General features: G+C 44.2%; 1 protein-coding gene across 4 annotated transcripts in view; it reads left to right on the top strand.

The window, feature by feature from the left end:
- The window catches only part of SETD3 (SET domain containing 3, actin N3(tau)-histidine methyltransferase), a 67,433-nt gene extending 47,396 nt beyond the window's left edge, over window positions 1-20,037 (top strand). For all 4 annotated transcript variants that reach the window (XM_089522504.1, XM_089522502.1, XM_089522505.1 and 1 more), the window contains exons 9-13: window positions 11,895-11,969; window positions 15,355-15,521; window positions 16,322-16,407; window positions 17,667-17,827; window positions 18,681-20,037. In XM_089522504.1, coding sequence (XP_089378630.1) covers window positions 11,895-11,969; window positions 15,355-15,521; window positions 16,322-16,407; window positions 17,667-17,827; window positions 18,681-19,127 — 936 coding nt within the window. In that variant the 3' untranslated portion in view covers window positions 19,128-20,037. The remainder of the gene's footprint in view (window positions 1-11,894; window positions 11,970-15,354; window positions 15,522-16,321; window positions 16,408-17,666; window positions 17,828-18,680) is intronic.
- Window positions 20,038-23,237: the final 3,200 nt, after the last annotated feature.

Genomic DNA, 23,237 nt, shown 5'->3' with positions numbered 1-23,237 from the left:
CACGGGCCTTTTTTTCTTCTACAAGCTAAATAATAAAAGGCTCTTTTGGTTTTAGTTGGAACTGTGTCCATCCTGCTTTTTCTTGCTTCTGACACTACTAATTAGATCATCCTGCTCTAAGAACTCTGTCAAGAATACTGTCTTCATGCATTTTCTCATTGTTATTCTTTAGCTGCATTGTGACTTGACAGTCAAATTGGTTACTGGTGCTGCCAGGGGTTTAGAACCTACTGAGCAAGAGAGAATCATCATTTGGAAACCAAGAAAAAGTAACATCAATATTAAATTATAACAAAACAGAATTAGAAAAGACTTCAGGTTGTAAAATCTGTTAATTTGTTTCTTTAGTTAATACTGAACAACATAACAGAAAAGAAACAGCAAAGTATTTCCTTGTGAATGGAAAGAGGGGCAGCTTTGATTGCTAATTCATCCCACATCCTAACTCTTGCCAGTCAAACCTAATATTGATTAGTTAGGTTTAAAAAAGTTAGCTTTTCTGTTGGTGCTTCTTATGATGTTACAAGGTGCTGTGCTACATATCTAGTAACTGATGAAGTCTAAGAATCAGACAAGAATCCTATATCAGTTACTTAGTTAAGAATGCTTAACTAAATAATCTCTGCTGGCTTGACCCCCCCATGCTTGACTGAAATGTCATTCACCCATGCTCCAATCACCAGCAGAATACATCTCTCCATGCAGTAAGGAAAGTAGGTTGTGAGGAAGTTACGATCATGACAATAGTGTCACAATCACGACTAAATAGTGATCATGAATCTGAAACAGTTATGAATAATCTAAGTAGCTCTTTCATGTTTATGATCACTACTTAGTCACAATTGTGCCATTATGCCACAATCATACCCCATCCCCACCCCCACCTACTTTACTCGGTATCTGCAGTATGGGGAGAAGGATATCCAATCTGCCAGTGATTAGACTGTGGGTGAATGGCATTTCCATATAGGTCCAAAATACGCTGGAGAAATAATCCACTTTTGAGACCACTTTAACTGCCCTGGCTCAGTGCTATGGAATCCTGGGAATTGTAGTTTATTGTGGCACCAGTGCTCTCTGGCAGAGAAGGCTAAATGTCTCACAAAACTACAGTTCCCAGAATTCCCTAGCATTGAGCCAGGGCAGTTAAAGCCATCTCAGACTGGGTTATTTCTGCAGTGTGGACCATACTTAACTAAGTAACTTAACTAAGGATGAAACAGATGGGCCAAATGGTCCGCGTTCAGGCCACATTGGGGCTGTGGCATTTAGGCAATGCATGCCCCAAATGCAACCAGAAGCTGGTTTAAAACACCAGCAAAGGGCCAGATTTTGAGCTGCGGGGTGTGGTTGCTGCAGCTCATGGGTGAGCGGTGCTGGGGCAGCCCCAATCTGCCCTTTTGGTCTGTTTTTCCCCTATTACTAAGTAGGTGATACAGGATTCTGGCCAGGACATTTAGTCTGTTTATTAAAAGCATTTTTTACCCCTTTCTGCAGCTGAAAAAGAGAATGTAATAGCAGCAGCTTACATACAGCCAGTAAAAACAAGACAGTCTTTGTCCCAGGCTTACAATCTAAGTCATGACACAAGAAATGAAATGTAGAAACATTGCAATACTTGGGGTGAGCCAGCTAAAGTGGACAGGAATCGGACATTTTGAGTCACACAGTTACACAGTGTTTTATTTACGAAATAAAGATCTAAGGAGAAATGGGGTGGCATTAGTAGTGAGAAGATATGTAGCAAAAGCAGTCAAAGAATATAATCCAAGGTCTGACTGAATAATATCAATAAGACTTCATGGAAAACCCATCAATATAAACATAATGCAAGTTCATGCTCCAACTGCAGAAGCAGAAGAAACTGAAAGATTTTATGCTGGAATTCAGGAGGAAATTGATCGCACACCAAAACAGGACTTCTTGTTAATCATAGACAATTGGAATGCAAAAGTAGGAAATGGAGCAGAATCAAAGATTGTAAGAAAATTTGGCCCGGGATCAAGAAATGAAGCAGAAAACTGACTGACTGAATTTTGTGAAGCCAATTGTTTGTTCTTTGAAAACACATTCTGTTTAGAATAAAAATCTGTAGTAGTGTTTGAGATGAGTGGGACAATCAACTGAACCCCAGTCTCATTAAAATTGATATTTTATTTGTAGATGGTTTGCCTTGGATTTACAGACTCATTGAGCTGAGGGGTCATCTTGTCTAACTCCTTGCCTGTGCAGGAATCTAAAGCTAAAGTATTGAGAGTTGACAGTTCATCTTTTTTAAACGCATCCAACAAAGTGTGGTGGTGTTCACCCTGTTATGGGTGCATTTTTGATTCTACTGAACGAGACAGCTCACAATCTGGGAACATAGTTATTGGCAATTAAGTAGAATTGGGGTGCACAGTCTCTTTCACCAGCAACGGTTCATGTGTGAGAGCCATAACTGCTTCTCGGAAGAGATATTCTGATCACTGTTAGCCATGATTTGGCAACCTACAAATTTAGATTACTGCAGTGCACTTCAGTGTGCAAGTCACTCTGAATGCTTGGATGCTCTATTAAGGCTGGATTACATCACCAAGGCTGCTAACTGGGACCAGCCAAAAGAAAAATACGCTCGTCCCTCCACATCCACTAGGATTAGGGGCACAGGACCCTTGTGAATGTGGAAAAACCCCAAATAATGAAAACACTATGTTTTTACCTGAGAGAACACCTCTCTAGGAATCTCTAGGTCCGCCAGTGCAACCATAGAATTGTGCTGGAGGAGCTACAAATGCCTAGTGGAGTGTTCTCTATAGAAATCTCTAGGTCCTTCAGTGCAACTTTTGGTTAAAATTGACCATAGAGATGCACTGGTGGACTTAGATATTCCTAGAGAGAACATATTAATAAAATCCGTTAAATTCGCAAAAGTCAAAGCCATAAATGTGGAGGGATGAGTGTATTTCACTAACTTTGAAACTAATCCAGGGTTCATAAGACACTTTTCCCTTAATTTTTCATTTGGGCCATACCCTGGCATGTTTTTCTAACTTGGTCATTAGTCACTTGTCGTGTCTCCTTAATGTAGTTTAATGTATATTGAGAGCAATGAGAAATGGTGGGCTTTGAGGAAATTCAGGTCTGTACTCACAATCAGAACTGTCCATAAACTCTAAAGATTTTCTCATGGTTCAGAAGACCACACCAAGCCATGCCAGCATTCTCTGAAGATACAGCCACAGATGCTTGCAAACATCAGGAATAAAGTCTTCCAGAACACGTCCCATAGCCCAAAAACACACACACAAAACTACAGGTGGTATTCAGTCTTATCCAGGATTAATTTAAATTAATAAACCTATTAAGAACCACCAGTACTAGCAAGAATTGTGCAAGGAACAGAAAAATCAGGTTGATTGATTTTTAATTATTTTTTTAAAAAATCTAGCCTGGGTTTCTTAAACAAACAGCATTAAGTACTTAACCCTGGCATAAGCAAGAATGGTAGATCAGCAACAGCAAGTTTAAAAGCACATAGCATATATATGAAAGGTGGCATTGCCCACAAAATGAGTAGAGCACAAACAAAAAGAGAGATGGGGAGAGAAACATTTCAGTGATATATGTAGGGAAATAAAAATAAGGAATGAAACATACAGAAGTGTGGGCAGGCACACAGACAAGTTAGACATGCCAAACAACAACTGAAAAACAAACCTACGATCCTGAGCATCACACAGAACCTTGAAACACTGAAAACTAGGCCTGTCACCCGCTTTAAAAAGTCATTGTTGATAATTTTATAATTCTAATCTGCATATGAAAGAATAAATGTGATGAAAAAAGCATATTCCCTTTGTATTTAGATGATAAGTATGTCAGTAAATAACATCATTGAAGAGGCATTCCCTGCTGTGCAAGACAGGAGGAATAGAACCAATCAGTCGCATATTTTGTAAATACCTGCATTAAAATATCTTAACCATTTTTAAAGATCTCCTCCCTAATTGAGGCACATTTTTAGACCATCAAAAGATTTAAAACCTATTAATATAACCAGTTGTTCAACTAAACATTGCAACTCTACTTGAAAGTTGTTCTAGATTTCTGTGTGTGTGTGTAAATCTTCAGGTCGCAACTGTGTCCATATGTTTTCTGTGTCTTACAACATGATTGATAAGAACATTTCACTTTTTTTAAAAAAAAAATCATATTGCAGAACTGCTTTCATCCTGCCAATATGTATCATCAGACCTCATGCTTAAGAAACATAGTTATATGGCATCTTCTTCCTCTTGACTGTTCCAACAATATAACACTTTTGTAATCTTAGAATAATTAACCTACATTTCAGATAAAAGAATGACATGCAAGTAAATTAGAATCCACTGAAAAGAATGTCAGTGAAAGTATTTGCTCTTGCTTTTCAATTTAAAGAGCTGAGAGAACACTGAAAGTTAAAGTGTGGGACACAGGATTGTGGTCTCTTCATACAGTACTGCAGAGTGCCCCATGGGAGTGACTTTGAAACTCAGTAAGAACCTATAATCCTGCAGGGTTATCTCAGAATCAGCTAGAAGATAGAGCTTTTGGAATCTATGTCTATCAGAATTTATCTATTACACTCTCTCCAGGTTCTGTTTGCAGATGTTTAAAAATTCACAGAAGAGGATTCTTCTCTCATTCCCAGAATTTTCTTACTAAAGGAGTACATGTAATAAATCTTTCCACTGTTTGTGTGTTATGTAGGTGACAGAAAGGTAGTGTTGTTTCCTAGCATATCTGCTTTCCCAGTATCTTAGCACTATATTCTGGGCATATATCATTGCTTACTTACACATCAACAAAGCTAGTGGATGTCACCAGTTTCTTCTTCGTGGTCTCTGCGAATCATACAAATGGGTTGTACTGCGCCTGCGCAGTGCCTTCGGAAACTTCTGGAATCACTAGGCAAAGTACACTTTGCAACATGTTGAAACTTTTTGGCGGTAACCCCGCCCATCCCCTATAAAGCCTCCGTTCCCGCTCTTTTCCCCAGTTCCTTTTTTCCGCCGCGTTAGCTGCCACTAGGAACTTCGCTCTCTGTGTTAAAGGAATCACTGGAAAACTTGACCTCGGACCGTTTTTGACTCTTCTCTGCATTAGCCCTTGATCTGATTTTGGCATTTAGACCCCGGAACGTGTTTGACCTCGCACTTGCCTCTCCCTCGGACTTGTCTCCTCGCTCGTTGCCGACCCGGACCGCCTGACCTCGCTCTTCGGATCATGCCATCGGTGCCTTTTAAAAAGTGCTCCGTGTGTGGGGGTAAGATTCCTGGCCAGGATCCCCACTCTTCTTGCCTCCTGTGTTTAGGAGAGACCCACGTTCCGGCCTCTTGTGCCTTGTGTAAGTCTTTGACTCCTCAAGCGAGGAAAAACCGGGAGACAAGGTTGAAGGCTGCTATTTACACTAAAGTCTTCACCTCGGGGGCAATGTCTTCGGTGGGAGCTTCATCTTCGGCCACGACTTCCCTGCCGACCCTTGCCGAGTCTCCGATTCAGTCGCCACCGGTGGATCCGTCAGGGGATGGCCCGTCTGAACCACAGGGCCCGGCTGAACCCGTCCCCAAAGCGTCCAAAAAGGATAAGAAGCATAAGAAGGTCCCTAAGGAGAGTCGGACCACCGAGAAGGACTCGAGCTCCCATAAGGGTTCTGCCTCGAGCTCCTCTGTCCCGAAGGCGCCCACTTCTACCACTCCGAAGTCGGGTTCCGCTTCGAGGCCTTCCTCTACTAAGACTTTGAAGTCTACGGGAGCGACTAAATCTCCAACTGGGGTTCACGCGTCATCCAAGAGACCCCGATCTTCTTCTTTGGGCGACGACCGTCAGCCGTCTAGACGTCCTTCCCTGGACCGAGGCCAGGAGGACACTCCACAGGTTCGCCCAGAAGACCGTTCTGACTCGGTACGCAGGCACTCGGATACTGACCGTAGACCGTCGGAGGCCGACTCCCGACCATCAGACCCACGCCTGGCGGCCAAGAGAGCTAAGACTTCGACCTCCGGGTCGCACGTCATAGACCCCAGCCGTGGGGACCGTCCTCGTGATCTGGCCTCGGGATCCCGACCTCTGCCTACCTTCCGACATGCTCCCGAAGAAGCTGTTCAACTCCTCTCGGAACCGGCTTCCCCTGTGGGCTCCAGGGATGACCGTCGCTCTCCGACTCCAATGCCAATCCGCGCACGTCGAGCTGTGTCGCCATCTCCACCCAGGGACCCTCAGCCTGAGTACTACTATGATTCTGAAACGGGGAGGTACTACAGACTAGTCCCTGAAGAGGATGTGGAGTCCCTCCTCGAACATCGGAGACCGAGACCAAGAGCTTCTTCCAGACCCTCCAGGGTGTCTGCATTTTCACCCCACCGAGTGGAGGCCGCTACCGATCCGGATGTCGTGAACCTCGAATCTGATGACGAAACAGCTTCCCAGGCCCGTTATCGCCCGAGACACGACTCATTTTCTTCCCGGGACGATGACTACCAGTCGGCCAACCAGGACTTTGCCCAACCCGGTGCGGTGTCCCCCTCCGACGACGTCCGAACCTTCGCTGAGCATGTCATCAAAATGGGCAACGCTCTGGACATCAAGATCTCCCAAGCTGAAGAGGAAGCCTCGGACCCGGTTGAGAGACGGATCCATGGGAGACTGCCTACCCCGCCGGCAATACCTCTTCTTCCCTCCTTGGAGAAGTTGGCCAGGCGCTCCTGGGAGGCCCCTGCATCCACGGCGTCCAACAACAGGAAGGTTGAGTCCCTCTATAGAATCTCTCCACCGACTCCGTCTTGGCTGTTTGGGCACCCCAAGCAAAGTTCAGCCATTGTAGAGGGCTCGCAGCGTGCGTCCACCCCGAAAGCTTCCTTGATGCCCTCCGACAAGGAAGCTAAGAAGATTGACGCCCTGGCTAAGAAGGCGTATTTCTCTTCGGCGTTGGGCATGAGAGTGGCGAATTACAACGCGTGCATGGGCGCTTACATACAGTGGCTCATGGAAAAAGTGTCCCCTCTCATTCCGGACTTACCTGATGACTCCCAGGCTATCCTCTCGGAAGTCCGCGACGAGGCCCACTCAATTGGAGGATGGCTCATCACTTCGGCCAGACACGCCACTGACTGTTCCGCTAAGTCTATGGCGGCTGCCATAGCACTCCGCAGACACGCTTGGCTAAGGTCTTCGGACTTAAACCAGAATGCTCGCTCGACCATCGAAGACATGCCCTTCGACGAGGACGGCCTCTTCCATCGTGAGACGGACGAAAAGCTTAACTTTAAGTACAGGATGAGGACCGCTGCCAAGAAGCACGGTATGTCTTCTTCCCCCCAGTCGTCTGCTCGCAAGCGTTTCACCGCGGTGCGCCAGTGGTATGGCCAGGGCCAGAGGCCCTACCAACAAGATAGGCCTTTCCAGCGCCAGGATCAGGGCAGACAACGCTTCCCGTCCCAGTCTTCCTCCTCCTCGGGCCGTCGGTCGGGGTCCAAATACAAGAAGAACTACAGGAGGCAGGACTCAGACCCGGTTAAGAAGAGGAACTGATGGGACGCAGCGTACTCCGTCGCTTCTCCTGCTCCTTCCTTTCTGGACAGACTGAGGCCCTTTGTTAGCACCTGGGCCGCAATTACCACCAATTCTTGGGCCCTCACCATCGTCTGTAGGGGTTATGCCCTTGAATTTGAGGAGCTCCCACCAACTGGAGCTATTCTGTCCACTTCCCCCTCAGACACCCTTCTCGACGAAGTACGCACCCTTCTCGCCAAAGGCGCCATCTCCACTGTCGATCCCGTCGACGTTCCTAGATGTTTTTTCTCCCGTTATTTTACGGTCCCGAAGCCGGATGGGGGAGTCAGGCCCATATTGGACCTTAGACGATTGAATACTTACCTGTCTTATCGTCGTTTCCGGATGGTAACGATTGCTTCTATTTTACCTTTGTTGCAGCAGAACCTGTGGTTTGCAACGATCGACTTAAAGGACGCTTACTTCCATGTCAGCATCCGGGAGTCCCACCGCAGGTTCCTGGCGTTCGCAGTCGGGACGGACGTCTACAGGTACAACGTCCTCCCCTTCGGCCTATCTACCGCTCCTCGCATCTTCACCAAGTGCATGGCGCCCGTGGTTGCTCACCTACATCGCCGCGGCATGAGGGTCTTCCCATACCTCGACGATTGGCTTCTCGTGTCCCCTTCACGCCAGGAGCTACGACGACACACCTCAGAGACACTCCAGCTCTTACGGGACCTGGGCCTAGTGGTCAATATCGAGAAATCCCAGTTGCTTCCCACCAGGCAGATAAAGTTCATCGGGTCCCTCCTCGACTCAAACAGTTGCATGGCTTATCTGCCTCCGGACCGTTTCCAGGCTTTGGCCCGGGCCGTCAACAGGTGCACCACCCGAAGGCGGGTTATGGCAAGGGACATTCAGGTGGCATTGGGTCACATGGCGTCGACAACATTCGTCACTCCGTGGTCAAGGCTTCGGGCTCGACCACTGCAGTCATGGTTCCTGTCGGTCTTCGATCTGGAAAGAGACCCCCCTTCCCGCAGACTTACCGTGCCAAGACCAGTCATTCGCTCCCTCCGTTGGTGGCTCGATTGCCGGAACGTCTGCGCCGGCATGCCCTTTTCGCCGCCCCAACCAGAGTTGGTGTTGACCACAGACGCATCGGAAGACGGTTGGGGTGCCCACGCCTTAGACCTATGGGCCAAAGGCATCTGGTCCCGGGACGAGAAGACACTCCACATCAACGCATTAGAGCTGTTGGCGGTGGAAAAGGCCTTAAGAGCTTTCGAGTCCTCACTGTCGGGGAAAGTTATTCAGCTCAGAACAGACAACACCACGGTGATGTACTACCTGAACAAACAAGGAGGCACCAGGTCACGCACCCTCCTAGACATCACGCTCTGGCTCTGGGACTGGTGCATAGCCCGAAACATTTTGCTCCAAGCGGTACACTTGCCAGGCACCCAGAACACTCAGGCGGATCTGTTAAGCAGGTCCCCCTCGTCGTGCCACGAGTGGAGGCTCCACCCGGAGACTGTACACGACCTCTTTGCCCGATGGGGAACCCCACAAATAGACCTGTTTGCGACCGTGTACAACTCCCATTGTCCCCAGTTCTGCTCCCGGACGCCAGACGACGACTCCCTCGGGGATGCGTTCGGGTTCCGATGGTCGGGGATAGCACTCTACGCCTTTCCCCCCTTCCCACTGATCACCAGGACAGTCTCGAAGATAGTTTCGGATTCAGCCGACGCGATCCTGATCACGCCTTGGTGGCCGGGACAGCCCTGGTTTCCTTGCCTTCTTCACCTCTCTCGAGCCAACTTTCTCCGGCTCGAGCCCAGACCGGATCTCCTCACGGTTCAAGGAGGTCGCGTTCGACACCCGGACATCGAGACCCTTCCCCTGGTGGCGTGGAGAATCCATCCCTAGCCCGGCTACCGGCCTCGGTACGGAATGTCATCTTGGCCGCCCGGAAACCGGCCACCCAAAAATCCTACAGACTTAAGTGGAACAGGTTTCTTCGGTTCCTGTCTGACAGACGCCTCTCCCTGGCCCAGGTGAATACACCAGTGGTCCTGGAGTTCCTGATGTCCCTAATTGATGCGGGCCTCTGTATCACATCTGTTAAGTGCTACCTGTCTGCTATTTGCTCGTCCTTCCAGTTTGATGGGAAGCCCTCCTTCTTTAAAGACCCCCTTGTCAAGGGATTCCTGAGGGGCTGCAATAACTTATACCCCCAGGTGTCGGTTCCGACTCCGGCCTGGAGTCTCGAGACGGTGTTGGGGGCCTTACAATCTAAACCATTCGAGCCTTTAGCCACCACTGACATTAGACTTTTAACCTGGAAAACAGTGTTTTTGGTGGCTATCACTTCTGCCCGCCGGGCGGGCGAGCTTTGTGCCTTGCGTCGGGACCAACCCTTTCTTAGGTTCCACTTGGACAAGGTAGTCCTCAGGACAGATATTTCCTTCTTACCCAAGGTTGTTTCCACTTTCCATATGTGCCAGGACATTGTTTTACCAACCCTGGCACCCAGCCCGACTACCGATACCGAGCGGGCCCTCCACTCCCTGGACGTGCGTAGGGCTTTAGCCTTTTACCTGGACAGAACTAAAAACTCGAGCCGCTCTGAGAGACTGTTCCAGTGTTACTCGGGACCGAAAAGAGGACTGCCCGTGTTGGCCCAGAGGCTCTCTAAGTGGGTTTCGAGCGCTATTGCCCTATCTTATGAGCTTTTGGACAAGCCCTTGCCAACCAGGATCCGCTCCCATGCCACAAGGGCGTTAGCGGCCTCTTCTGCTTTCTTGTCTGGTATCCCTTTGGACGAGATTTGCAAGGCTGCCGTTTGGTCTCAACCCCTAACCTTTATTAAACACTACAGGTTGGACACTAGGGCCAAAAAGGACGCAGCTTTCGGGAGGGCTGTGTTGGTATCAGGACTACATTGATTGTGTTTGACTGCTGACTGTGTTCCATACCGACAGCATCATTATGGCCGTCCTCGAAGGACTCAATGCTGGGGTTCAGGGTCCTCTTTGGGCCTGCTTTTACGAGGTGGGATTTCTTTACAAGTATATAAACAAACCATCGATTCTTATACTTGTTTCAGTTATCTTTATTGACCATTACTTATTGGCTCACTGAGGTTCCATGACACTCCCGCCTCCACTGACCTTAGCTTGCCAGTCTCAACCCATTTGTATGATTCGCAGAGACCACGAAGAAGAAGGACAGGTTGCTTACCTGTAACGGTATTTCTTCGAGTGGTCATCTGCGAATACATACAAATCCCGCCCATCCTCCCCTCAGTGTCCTGCTCTGATTGGCTCTTTTTGTATCGCCTACACGGCGGAAAATTGCGGAACTGGGGAAAAGAGCGGGAACGGAGGCTTTATAGGGGATGGGCGGGGTTACCGCCAAAAAGTTTCAACATGTTGCAAAGTGTACTTTGCCTAGTGATTCCAGAAGTTTCCGAAGGCACTGCGCAGGCGCAGTACAACCCATTTGTATGTATTCGCAGATGACCACTCGAAGAAATACCGTTACAGGTAAGCAACCTGTCCTTCCCACAGTTTGTGGGGTAGGAGGTCTTACTTGGGACTAATGCACCTATTGGTGAAAAGTGGCTGAGCAGAAAAAGCAAGAGGAGAGTTGTTGTTGTTGTTACTGTGCGCCTTCAAGTCATTTCTGACTTATGGCAACCCTAAGGTGAATCTAGCATGGGGATTTCTTGCCAACATTTGATCAGAGGGGATTTGCCTTCCTGTGAGACTCAGAGAGTATGACATGCCCAAGGCAACCCAAGGTTTACATGCTGAAGCAGGAATTTGAAACCTGACTTTCCAGAGTCCTAGTCCAACAGTCAAACTATTATACCATACTGGCTATCTAGAAGAGAGTACATATGTTACAAAGGGAAGAGGAGAATATAGAATGTTACAAAGTACCTTCTAAATCTGTGCTACTTGCAGTGTTGGTCTGTAGACCAGTGTGGTTTCCTGAGCCATTGGTGACCACTGGGGAGTTTCCAGGAAAGAAGCAAATGTAGCCAGTGGGCATAAATATGGTACTTCTCCCTGGCATATTGAAAATAAAATTGCCAGTCCCCTACATCGGATAGCTTGCAAAGTACTCTTCTAAATAAACAGCTGCCCTCTGCATTTGAGAATACATTGGGAAACAAATCCAGATTTATTGGGAGGCTGCTACAAACAGAGAGGGACTTGACGATACTTGCCTTCCTGGAGGATGGCATGTCCGTGGATCTTTAGTCATATTTGCAATTTTTTTAATGTTTAAGATAATGAATGAATCCCAAAGTGTTAAGAACTGTATGTGTTTTGTTTTGTCCCCCGTCCCCGCCACCTTCTGACTAGATTACTACAGGCTACAACTTAGAAGATGACCGTTGTGAGTGTGTAGCTCTTCAAGATTTTAAGGCTGGTGAACAGGTAATCTTGAGAATCTCTGTGTGACATAATGCTTCATGTTGTATATGTTGATGTTCCTTGCCTATAGCTGCATTAGATACAGTTAATACAATTGATTTGCTGCTTAATATAAATAATTTGAATTTTGCACATGTTCCTGTGAGGCTATCCTTACAAATACGTTTTATAAAGGGGATAGCAATAAAAACTACATTTTTCACTGCAAAGGAAGAATAATAGTCTGTCTCTATCTAAAGCACCCCTACACTTTTGCCATGAGTAATTCAACCACTTAATGCTATGAATGATATCAGATTGGTAGAAAGGTACATATATCAAACTTGAGATTACTTAAAAGACATGACCTGAATGTCATGAGTTGGACAACCATTGTTTGTTCAGCTTCTTGCTATTTGACATTACTTAGTTCTCATTCAGCTGCATCCTGACTTTTACCACTTTCCTGTCCAGAATATAAAAGATGATGCCACTAACCAATTCAGCTGTCAGAATCCATTCTCCAAGGCACATATAGCTTCTTTTAATAGCCATCAGTATCTCTCTTCAGCATTCGGTTCTAATATCTCTGAGTCAAGTGTTGTCCAGTATTACTTGACCATTCCTTCTGGCCATGTTGGCTATATAATATAAAAGATTGCTTCATTTATCTCAAGAGCTTGAAGCAGGCACTTCAGACAAGTTTAAAGTGGGCCATTTACTATTTAATAATTCTAAAATATTGTTTGAATGAACCCAAGGAAAGCACTGGCCTTACACATTTTCCTCTCTAGTCCTCTGAGAGCAAAATGGCAGCAGGAAGCAATGTAGCATCATTTCCTCTTGCCATTTTGAGAGAAGTGACAGAGTAAAGCACGTGGTTGTGTGGGATATACACAGTTCAGGTGTGATTTCAAAATGAGGTGGATATTTGGCCATGTTTTCTTCCCTTTGGAGGAGCTTTCTACACTATTTGCAGACAAAACTTGTTCCAAAATTGGGTTCATTTTTTAATGGGTTGCTGGGTGACTTTGAGGGATTGATGAGGGGCTTCAGAGCTCACAGAAGTGTGATCCAAGAAGCACAATGCAGGCCCTTCAGCTACATTTTGTCCGCCCCTGTTTTAAATCATGGTTTGGTGTTACAGGCAAATCATTTCTGTTCCCCAAAAAAGCAACATTTAACTTGACATCTAATTGAAGGAAAAATGAAAAGAAACCTATCCACCTTCCTTAAGAATCCAAAGAAATTCCCATTAGCAACTGGTGTATCAAAAACAGAGCCTGATAACTAGCGTATGGCTTGCTAATAAGGAAAAAGTATGCAGACATTCTTCTTCCAGTGAGTGTGGAGGTTTGGGAGGCTTGATAATGACCTCCTGTGAATCCATACTTCATTCCTTTCCCAATTTGGTTAGCTCCCTGAATCAGGGCTGTTCGACAGTGGAACACACTCCCTCGGAGTGTAGTGGAGTCTCTTTCCTTAGAGGTCTTTAAGCAGAGGCTGGATGGCCATCTGTTGGGGATGCTTTGATTGAGATTTCCTGCATAGCAGGGGGTTGGAGTGGATGGCCCTTGTGGTCTCTACCAACTCTATGATTCTACTAGTTTCAAGGCCACTTTTAAATACTCTAGAAGAAGGAAACATACTCAAATACTCTTAAAAAGAACAGGTTTCCCTCCTTACAGTCAGGTGCAAATTTCTATTTCTAGCTTCTAGGACACTATACCAGATTTCATTTTTTCTGAAAACATTTGCACACCTGCCCCTCAAATAATTGTTTCAATTCAAGAATCTTTTTCCTTTCTTATTTGTGGCTGTTCTCCCTTTTCCCCACATCTATCAAATTCTGCTAATCTTGATTTGTCCTTTATCTAGCTGTGGATGAATATTTGCATACACTTGGTAATATATTTTGTTGAATATAGATCATCCCATATGCATAAATACATACACATACATACCCAAGCTGAGAAATAGGAGTCTCCATCTATATCAGCCCTGGTGGTGCAGTGGTTAAATGCCTGTACTGCAGCCACCCACTCACAACCCATAAGGTTGCGAGTTCAATACCAGCTCAGGGCCTCAAGCTGGACTCAAGCTTGCATCCTTCCAAGGTCGCTAAAATAAGTACCCAGATTGTTGGGGGCAATTAGCTTACACTTTTTTAACTGCTTAGGCGGGTTACAGATCGCCTGTTTGGGGTGGCCTGCACCCGCCCCTTTCCCCGGTGTATCGGGGCCTCAGCTCCAGACCGGCAGCCTCTGAGGCCCCGATCCGCTGCTTTGCAGGCTGCGGGGAAGCGGCAAAAGGCCGCTTCCCCGCAGCCTGGAAAGGGGTGTCCTTGGGGCTTCAAGCCCCAAGGACACCCCGCGGTGGTGGGGAGGAGGAGAAAGGGGCCGCCTTGCGTCACTGGGCGCAGCCGTCTGAAGGCTGTGCCCAGCGACACAAAGCAAGAAGGAGCTCCGAAACGGAGCTCCTTCCGGGGTCGCACAAAGGGCGCCATAGGCGCCCTGGCGTGGCCCCAATACGTCACAACCACACCGCCTCATTTGGAGGCAGCGCGGTCGTGACGTATTGATGGCGGCAGCCGTGTGGAACAGCCGCCGCCATTTTGTGCATGCGGAGTGCGTACTAGTGTTAGGGGGGTGCGCCCCTTCCTAACCCTAGTACGCGCTCTGCGCGCACTATATGGCCCGTTTGTAATGGGCCTTAGAGAGTTCTTAAGGGCACTAATAAAGTGGTATATAAATGTAGTTGCTATTGCTATTGCTGTTGCCTCCCCGATAAACTTAAAAGTAAATGTTATTGATATTAAACATCTCAGACTTCAAGACTTCTACACCATTTTTCCCCTAAGTGGGTCCACTTCGTTGATTTTAGAGGGATAAACATGAGGAAAATCTGAATGAGGATTAGCATATTGCAATCCCCAATATCCATAGCAATATTCATTTACTTTAGAGGAATTGTTCTGTCATCTCAGAAGTGATCACTGTAGGCAATTTACTGTCTTGATCAAATCATTTGTAGAAATGTTCCATTCAGTTTATTGTACTGAGGTGCTGGAATAGGCTGTACTTGTGTGTGAGTTTAGTTAACTTGAATTCTGAAGCTGCATGCTATTCTCAAGGCAGCCAAGACAGGATTGTTAGACACAGCGAGATAGAGGTCTGTGTGTACAAGTCCAGGACAGAAATGCATGGAGGCTCTGGTCCAAGAGCACGAGCAATTTTTAGGGGCTTGTGCATTATTTAAACATAGTATTTTCACAAGTATTGTGGTCCATAACACTATTGTATGGTAGGAGGGGTTGGTTTGGTTGGTTTGCCTGACGTGCAATTTGTCATTCCAAGAGTTGATCTTAAGCTATTTTTCTGTCCCTTCACTTCTCTTTTCATCTTCCTAGATTTACATTTTTTATGGCACTCGGTCAAATGCTGAATTTGTGATCCACAGTGGGTTTTTCTTTGATAATAATTCACATGACAGAGTGAAAATAAAGCTTGGAGTGAGTAAAAGTGACAGGCTGTATGCTATGAAGGCAGAGGTCTTAGCTCGTGCTGGCATCCCAACGTAAGTCAAACTAAAAGAGATTGTATTTTTATCTTAAAATATTTCAAATTCTAAGGTCCAGTAGAACATTATAGCAAAGTCGTTCAGTAATGTAGGTAGAATCTCATATCCCCCTCTTATATATTTGTCATAAATTGATCTTATGAAGCCTGTTTACTTCATATAAAACATGTTTAGTAGTATCCTTAGACTCGCTTAATTATCTGTAACGGACAGGAGTGGGCCAGTTTGCTATTTTTACTGTCTGCTTCTCCTCATTATAAAAGTGCTGTCGTGGTCGATTTGTGACCTGTAGAGATCCCAGCATCCTTCATTTTTGAACCATAAATTCACATACATTGTGTGAGTTTTGAACCATAATCCTTTTAATTTAGGCTATTGTATGATGTGCAGTCACTGTTTTTTGGTTGGAGGAGCAGCCATTTAACAAGATTGAATAGGATTTCTTTTAATGAATTTTTCAATAATTACTGATGGTCAGCATGTCATAAGAGCATTGCTCACGGTATGAAGCTTGGAAATGAGATTTGTATAAGTCTTACAAGGTGACAACTGAAGGCATGCACTGATTTTATTACATAATTATATAAAGTAATAATAATATTTGACCATGCTATTATAGAGGAGAAATTGCTTAACTGTTATGTGGGAGAGATTGGAACAGCTTCAGTTTAATGCTCAGAAATGGGATTGACCCTTATATCCCTGCTACAAGAATAACAGTGTATCATAAATTAAAGGTTTTCATTTTAGATAATAATGCTACCATAGACAGAGTTCTCATACCTTATATTTCTTAGGTCCAGTGTTTTTGCATTGCACTCAACAGAGCCTCCAATCTCTGCCCAGCTTCTTGCTTTCCTCAGAGTGTTTTGTATGACTGAAGGTAATAAAATAAAATCTTACAGAGATGTATGTCTTACTTGTTTCTTCATCTGGACTCACACAGTCAAAATCATGAATGAAATTAATCTATAATCATGAACAGGTTTGTCTATACCAGTGTTATGCAACTTGGTGATTCTGGACCAGTACCATTCTGCAGTCTCCCACTAGCCGGTCCACAATGAGGTTCTAAAAAAGAAGAAAACAATTGTAGTCAATAAGCACAAATATGGTACCAGGCCTTGGCACACTGTGGGGGGGGGGGGAGATAATTGCCAGTATTCCACATGAGAAACCTGGGAGACATGGATCTAGAGGGGAAAAAATCTAAAAATGTTATTAGCCCTGACCAAAAAAAAAAGTTCTACGCTGACAGACCACATACAACTTTGCTTGATATTAGTGATAAACTAAAAACATAAGACTGTATTTCTGATTGCAAAGTTTCTCTTCCTGGTTGCCTAGTAACTAGTTTTCCTTGTAAGAGATAGTCAGGTAATTTGTGCTGATTTGATTTGGTGAACTAGCAGGTTTTTTCCCCAAGTTGCCATACAATGGTACTGTATTAGTGTCCTTTGGCTAAAGTTGTTTGTTTCATTCCTGGGACTCTACAGGAACTGGCAGCCAGTGGACCACAGGCTGGTCACTGGTCCATGAACCATCACTTTGAGTAGCTCTGAAGTAAAATACTGTTTAACAGCCTAGTTTGGAAGATAATAAAGTCCTGCATAGCTTTTCAGTCCTCTTTCTCACCCTCAAAAAAATGGGGATGCTACGATGAGGCGGATGGTAAATTGTAAAGCAAAGTGAATGAGCTATTCACATTTTACCAGTAGTTAAGAACTTCTAAAGTTGCATTCCTTTACAGACTTAGCTGATAGCAAGGTTCATTGAACTTGATGAAACCTTCTAATCAATAATAAATAGGGCATGATGCTTTCCTTTTTGTTGATAGAATAAGTGGTTGTACTAAAGATATCAAAGGACAGGATCCAGTGGTGGATTTCTGCTAGCAGAATGGGTGATCCCTTTCCATGACAGCTCCTCATCCCATGATGCAACCTCAAAACCAGCTCTGGAGCCCATTTTTGCATGATGAGGAGGGGAGGGAAAGGACATCCTATTGAAACATCTAGTCTGGTGTTGCATTTAACCCAGAGTGTATGGCAATATGGTTTGGCATGTAAGCTCTTAACAAAAAGCTCTTGGGGGAGGAATGTCATGCAAGTTCTCTGTATTAATTATTTCTCCTCTTTGCAGATGAACTGAAGGAACATTTGATAGGAGAGCATGCAATTGACAGAATCTTCACTCTGGGCAATTCAGAATTTCCAGTGAGCTGGGACAATGAGGTGAAACTCTGGACATTCCTTGAAGCCAGAGCATCCCTTCTGTTGAAAACCTACAAGACTACTATTTCAGTAAGACTTCTAAAGAGCATACTCACAAACCTCATAGTTTACCTGGTCTAATCTCCTAGAGACTTGTAGAGACTTTATCCTTTTAAAATTGTACAGACCTGTGCTGCATTTCATCCTTCGAAAGCACTGTTTTCTTTCTTGTTCTGTGACTGAGAGATTCTTAAAAGTGGATTTGGCTACAGTACTTAATAAAGCTCTGGTTTGACAAATGGGCCTGAGTTAGTTATGGGCCATGATTTACAAGCTACTTTTGAAACTTGGGAGTTGTGAAAAGCAGTTTCTTACTGCCTTTGTGTATAATTTGGAATTTCTTAAAACTTACTTTAGCTTTAGAACTACTTTTTAAATATACTCAGGAAAGTTCTCTGAAGATTTTCTATGAGCCTGAAAATTTCATGCTCTGTAAAGATATTCTTTTTATTTCAAACATCTCCTTTGTTAAATCTTTCTTGACTTTCTCAGTTCTGACAGAGATTCATGTTAAATTCCTGCCCTGTTTCCTCTTGTTGCTTCTTATGCCTAAGAACATCTATGTGACACTATCTCAAAATCCACTTCTTCAGTAAATTCCTTACCTCAACCCCCACTCCCAGCTGCAACAAATCTAGTTACACATAACTGCATTTGTTCATGTTTGCTTTGATTGGCTTTTTTATTTCCCAGTCTTCAGGTTCTAGACTGTAAACACCTTAAGGCAGGGTTGTACCCTTTTCTGTATGTGTGAAGCACCACATATATTGATAGCATTGTAATGGTTACTATTTAGAGAAGTATAGTTTTTTGGTTAAAAGTCAGTCATGTGTATGTAAATTTGGGTGAATACATTTTGTTCTCTCTCCCCTTTCCTTCTTAGGAAGACAAAGCCTTTTTGGAAACTCAAGACCTTACCTGTAATGCAACAATGGCTATTAAATTGCGTTTAGGTGAAAAAGAAATTTTGGAGAAAGCAGTGAAGAGTGCAGCTGCCAATAGAGAATATTATAGCAAACAAATGGCAGAAGGAGCTCTTCTCCCCAAATATGAGGAGAGTAATATTGCCTTGCTAGAGAACACTGTGGCAGACTCAAGACTCCCAATTGTCTTGAGAAATTTGGAAGAAGAAGTGGAGGAGCAAGAGGACTTAAAGATTGAAGAAGCCATTGGTGCAGAAGTTGCAGCAAATGGATTTGTGAATGGTGACAATTCTTTGCTTAATGGGACCAAATCTAAAAATGACAACTTGAACCAAGAGGAAAGCAACAGAGAGACTGAAGATGCCAAAGAATCTTCTTCAGACAGTACTGATGAGGTTAAAGAATAGCTATAAAATAGTTTTGACTTTATTGTGAAATTGAAAACTAGCAGGTGTTCTTTTATTCTACTTCTTTAAACAGTGATTTACATTGGTGTGTTTTCCTAACATTTCTTTCTGCAGAAGAAAATATGTTTTTTGCTGCTTTATAATTAAAAAATTATTTTTAAGTTATTTAAAAGATTTAGCACCCCCCTTTCTATTAAGATTGCCATCTTGCTTGTGGAGGACAGAGTAGGGTGGGGAAATTGAACCGAGTTCCTTTTGGAGTATTATGGAGCGCTTGGTTATGAAAATATCTTTACTTCCTAGGGAAGAGTTCAGGTTTATCTGCTGTCTTTCTGTTCCACTTGCTCTGACTGCTAAAATACAAGGCTTGTTTCTTGCATCGTGCCTAAGGAGGTGACAAGACTGACTGTTAGATATAACTAGCAAACAGAACAGCATAGAGAATGGATAGAAAGACTTTAAAAATGTGAGAGACTGAGCCAATATGAAGCCAGTTACACTGCTCCTTAAAAAGGTAAGGTGGCAACCTTATTTTCGTTAGGTTTCAGATGTTGATAAAAATACGAACTATATTCCAAATGCAGTGGTTTCTAAGAAAATTTGGGTTATTTTGTGGTTTAGTTAAACGAGAAACTTTATTCCCCACCCCCTTTTCCTTGAAATCAAAGTGCACAACTACGGTACATGTTTCATTTTTTTAAAGAGGCTTTATTTTATTTTATTTTTTATTTTGAAATGGCACTGTTGTTTGGGGAAGAAGAGGTTGGGAGCAGATCAGCCAGCCTACAGCTTTAAACTGTGTTGTTCAAAGTGAGATTGCACCCAGCTTTTTCAGACTTTCACAAATAGCTAGAGATTTTCAAAGCTACACTTTTGACTAAGAAAATTATTAAAAGAAACCTTTATTAAATTGTGTCTGGTATTTTTCATTAATGTAGCATAGTCATAAAAACTAAACTTGTAAACTAATTTTAGATTTCAGATTGTGGGTGTGTCTTTGGGGAAGGTGGGTTAGTAGTGCTAAGCAGTTGTATTTTTAGTTTCTTATGGAAGTGTCCAATTTTTCACCCTCTAAACTTGCTTTTAAAAGGACACTTGCTTAAAAAAAGAGCAGATTTTAAAAAGTACTTTTCCCGCACAGAGCCAAGTTCAGGAGCCAAAGAAGCAAGGGAGCTGTGCAGTTCTGAGTTTATACACCCAAACTGAGGGATGCTTCCTAATACAGTCTGTTCGACAGTGGAACACACTTCCTCGGAGAGTGGTGGAGTCTCCCTCCTTGGAGGTCTTTAAGCAGAGGCTGGATGGCCATCTGTCGGGGATTGATTGAGAGTTCCTCCATGGCAGGGGGTTGGACTGGATGGCCTTTGTGGTCTCTTCCATCTCTATGATTGTATGATTCTACAGATGGACTAACCTTAGTCAGAAACCCTGGTACATCTCCTTTAAGCAATAGTATTTATATTTCTATACCACTTATCAGTGAACCCAGCACTCTCTAAGTCATTTACAGTCTGTTAGCCAATTTACCAACCTGCAATGGCTGGAAGGCTGAGTCAGCCTTGGAGCTCTGGGATTGAACTCACAACATTGTGACTCAAGTACTGGCACTGTGCCACCAGGGCTCCTATTAGCCCTTTTTCATAGACTGTGTAATGGCAGCTAGAGCTGGAGCAGCCTAGTTACCAGCCAGAGGGGTTTAAAGAATCTATAAAGTAATTGACATCAAATAAGATCTTGAAAGTGTGTTGCAGAAATCTCTGAAGTCAGTAGATCCTGAATTAATTTTCTACTATAGAGCAGTGTTCACAAACTTTGGGGTGTGACCGGGGGGGGGGGGGGCACAAAAAGTCACTCACGGGCAGGTCTGAGATTTGGAGACCCTGGTCCCTCTTCCTCCTTCTCTGCTTCCCAAATCATTTCTGTCCAAGAGGGGAAGAGAAAGGCAAAGACGGGGCTTGGAGCCTCTGCTTGATTGGGGGGGGGGGGGGGAGAGAACTATATCCTTATAAGATCATAGAGTTGGAAGTAGACCACAAGGGCCATCACATCCAACCCCTTGACATGAAGGAATACATAACAACATACCCCCAATAGATAACCATCCAGCCTCTGTTTAAAAACCTCCAAAGAAGGATACCCCACCATACTCCAGAGCAGCATATGCCATTGCTAAACTGCTCTGACCATCAGGAAGTTCTTCCTAATGTTGAGATGGAATCTCTTTTCCTGTAGTTTGAATCCATTGCTTTGAGAACCACTGCTGTAGAGGATGGGACTTCAGTATTCTTCATAGTTCCATGTCCCTCCCTAGGATTAGCAGAAGGAAAGTAATCAAGTACACACAGATTTTTAAATTAGCATGAATCCACCGGCAAAAACATTTTGCGTAGGATTTCCAGATACTGATTTATCACATAGTAGTCATTAACAATGGCTTCTCTATTTTTTTTAAAAAACAATAAGTTGTTTACAATTCTTCAGTGGCATTGCAAGCTGGTACTTTGTACAGTGGAATCTTGGTATCCGCAGACTTGCCATCTGCGGATTTGAGCATCCGCAGATGGCAAGTCCCCATTGTCCCCAGTGGTAGCACGTGCACATGGCTGTAGAGCCATTAGGAACAATGGGACTTCACCTGAAGTCCCGTTGTCCCTAAGGGCGGTGCAACTCGTGCCAACTCCGCCACTGGAGACAACACAGGCTTGAGCATCTGCTGGGGGGGGGGCAGATTCCCTGTGGATAACAAAGTCTCACTGTATACATATTTACACAAAAATAAAGCATAATCAACTAGAAACTTAACTGAAAACACATTGCTACATGTTCCAAGAAACAGTCTAAGAGTTAAAACTTCTGCCTAAACAGATACTCAATAGTGTGACTAGCAAACATCCTGGGAAGGCTGTTCCATAATAAATGAGGTTACCACAGATTGAATCCTGTCTCAAGAACCACAATATCTGAATACAGAAAATGATGACAGTAGCAATCAGTTTAGGGTAGTACAAGTAAATACATACAGCAGGAGGTTCTTCCAAAATATTCCCTCAAATTTGAGGTGTATAAATACTGAAGGTATTAATTGCGAGTCAGTATAGTATAGTGCTCTGAGTGTTGGACTATGACTGGAAGCCTGGCTTCAAATCCCTGCTCGACCACAGGAAACTCACTTGGTGACCTTGGGTAAGTCACACTTTGTCATCCTCAGAGGAAGGCAAAGGCAAGTGACTTCTGAACAAATCTTACCAAGATAACCCCATGATAGAGTCAGCATACATCGGAAACGACTTGTAGGCACAGAACAGCAACAATCCCTTGAATCAAGTCTCAAAGACTATGTCTCCGCAAGTGTGTCTTTAAAATTACTTTAATATGCACAGATCTGTTATCAGCAGATGGACCAGACAATTCAGTGCTGTAACTATAGTTTCTGATGGCTTTCAAATGCAGCTCCACATGGGGCACATTACAGTAATCCATTTGCTAAATTGCCAGAGCATGGACAATAGCATGCAAAGAAAGATTGCAGCTGGCATATCAAATGGCTAAAGATTTTCCTGATCACAGCCACCACCTAAACATTCAGAAAATCAGCTGCATACTTGATCATGCTGATGACTCTGTCCAGAATAGGTGGATCCATTACCAAGGTCACACAAATCATCAGCTATCATGTCTGCCTTGATTTGATTTAATTGCAGTCTGTTCGAGGGTGGGAGTGGATGGTGGCACTAGAAACCAGTTGGGGTTTTCTTCCAGTTCTACTTCCAACCTGGAAGAGCATCCGGATAATGGTTTGAAGAATACATACCACTCCCCAGATTTTGAAAGAAGAGTTAGGTATTACCATAGTGATCACATTGCATTCCAAAATAATGGATGGTCTCTCTGCATCAGCTGTACAGAAGAGAAAAGGAACAAACTTTAAGTTGGTGGTGTCTCTGCCTACCCCACTTACACAGTGACCAAATAATGTCTAAATCTGCCCTACCAGATAGGAAAATAACTATTTATGTATGCAGGCATTTATTTAATAAAATAAATAATAAAATAACTGGCGAAGGGCAAACGTTGTCCCCATCTTCAAAAAGGGGAAAAAAGAGGATCCCA

The sequence above is a fragment of the Sceloporus occidentalis genome, unplaced genomic scaffold (genome assembly GCF_023333645.1).
Source record: "Sceloporus occidentalis isolate IW3139 unplaced genomic scaffold, rSceOcc1.0.p SCAF_4, whole genome shotgun sequence".
Taxonomy (NCBI): domain Eukaryota; kingdom Metazoa; phylum Chordata; class Lepidosauria; order Squamata; family Phrynosomatidae; genus Sceloporus; species Sceloporus occidentalis.
This window is presented reverse-complemented; position numbering and strand designations above follow the sequence as displayed.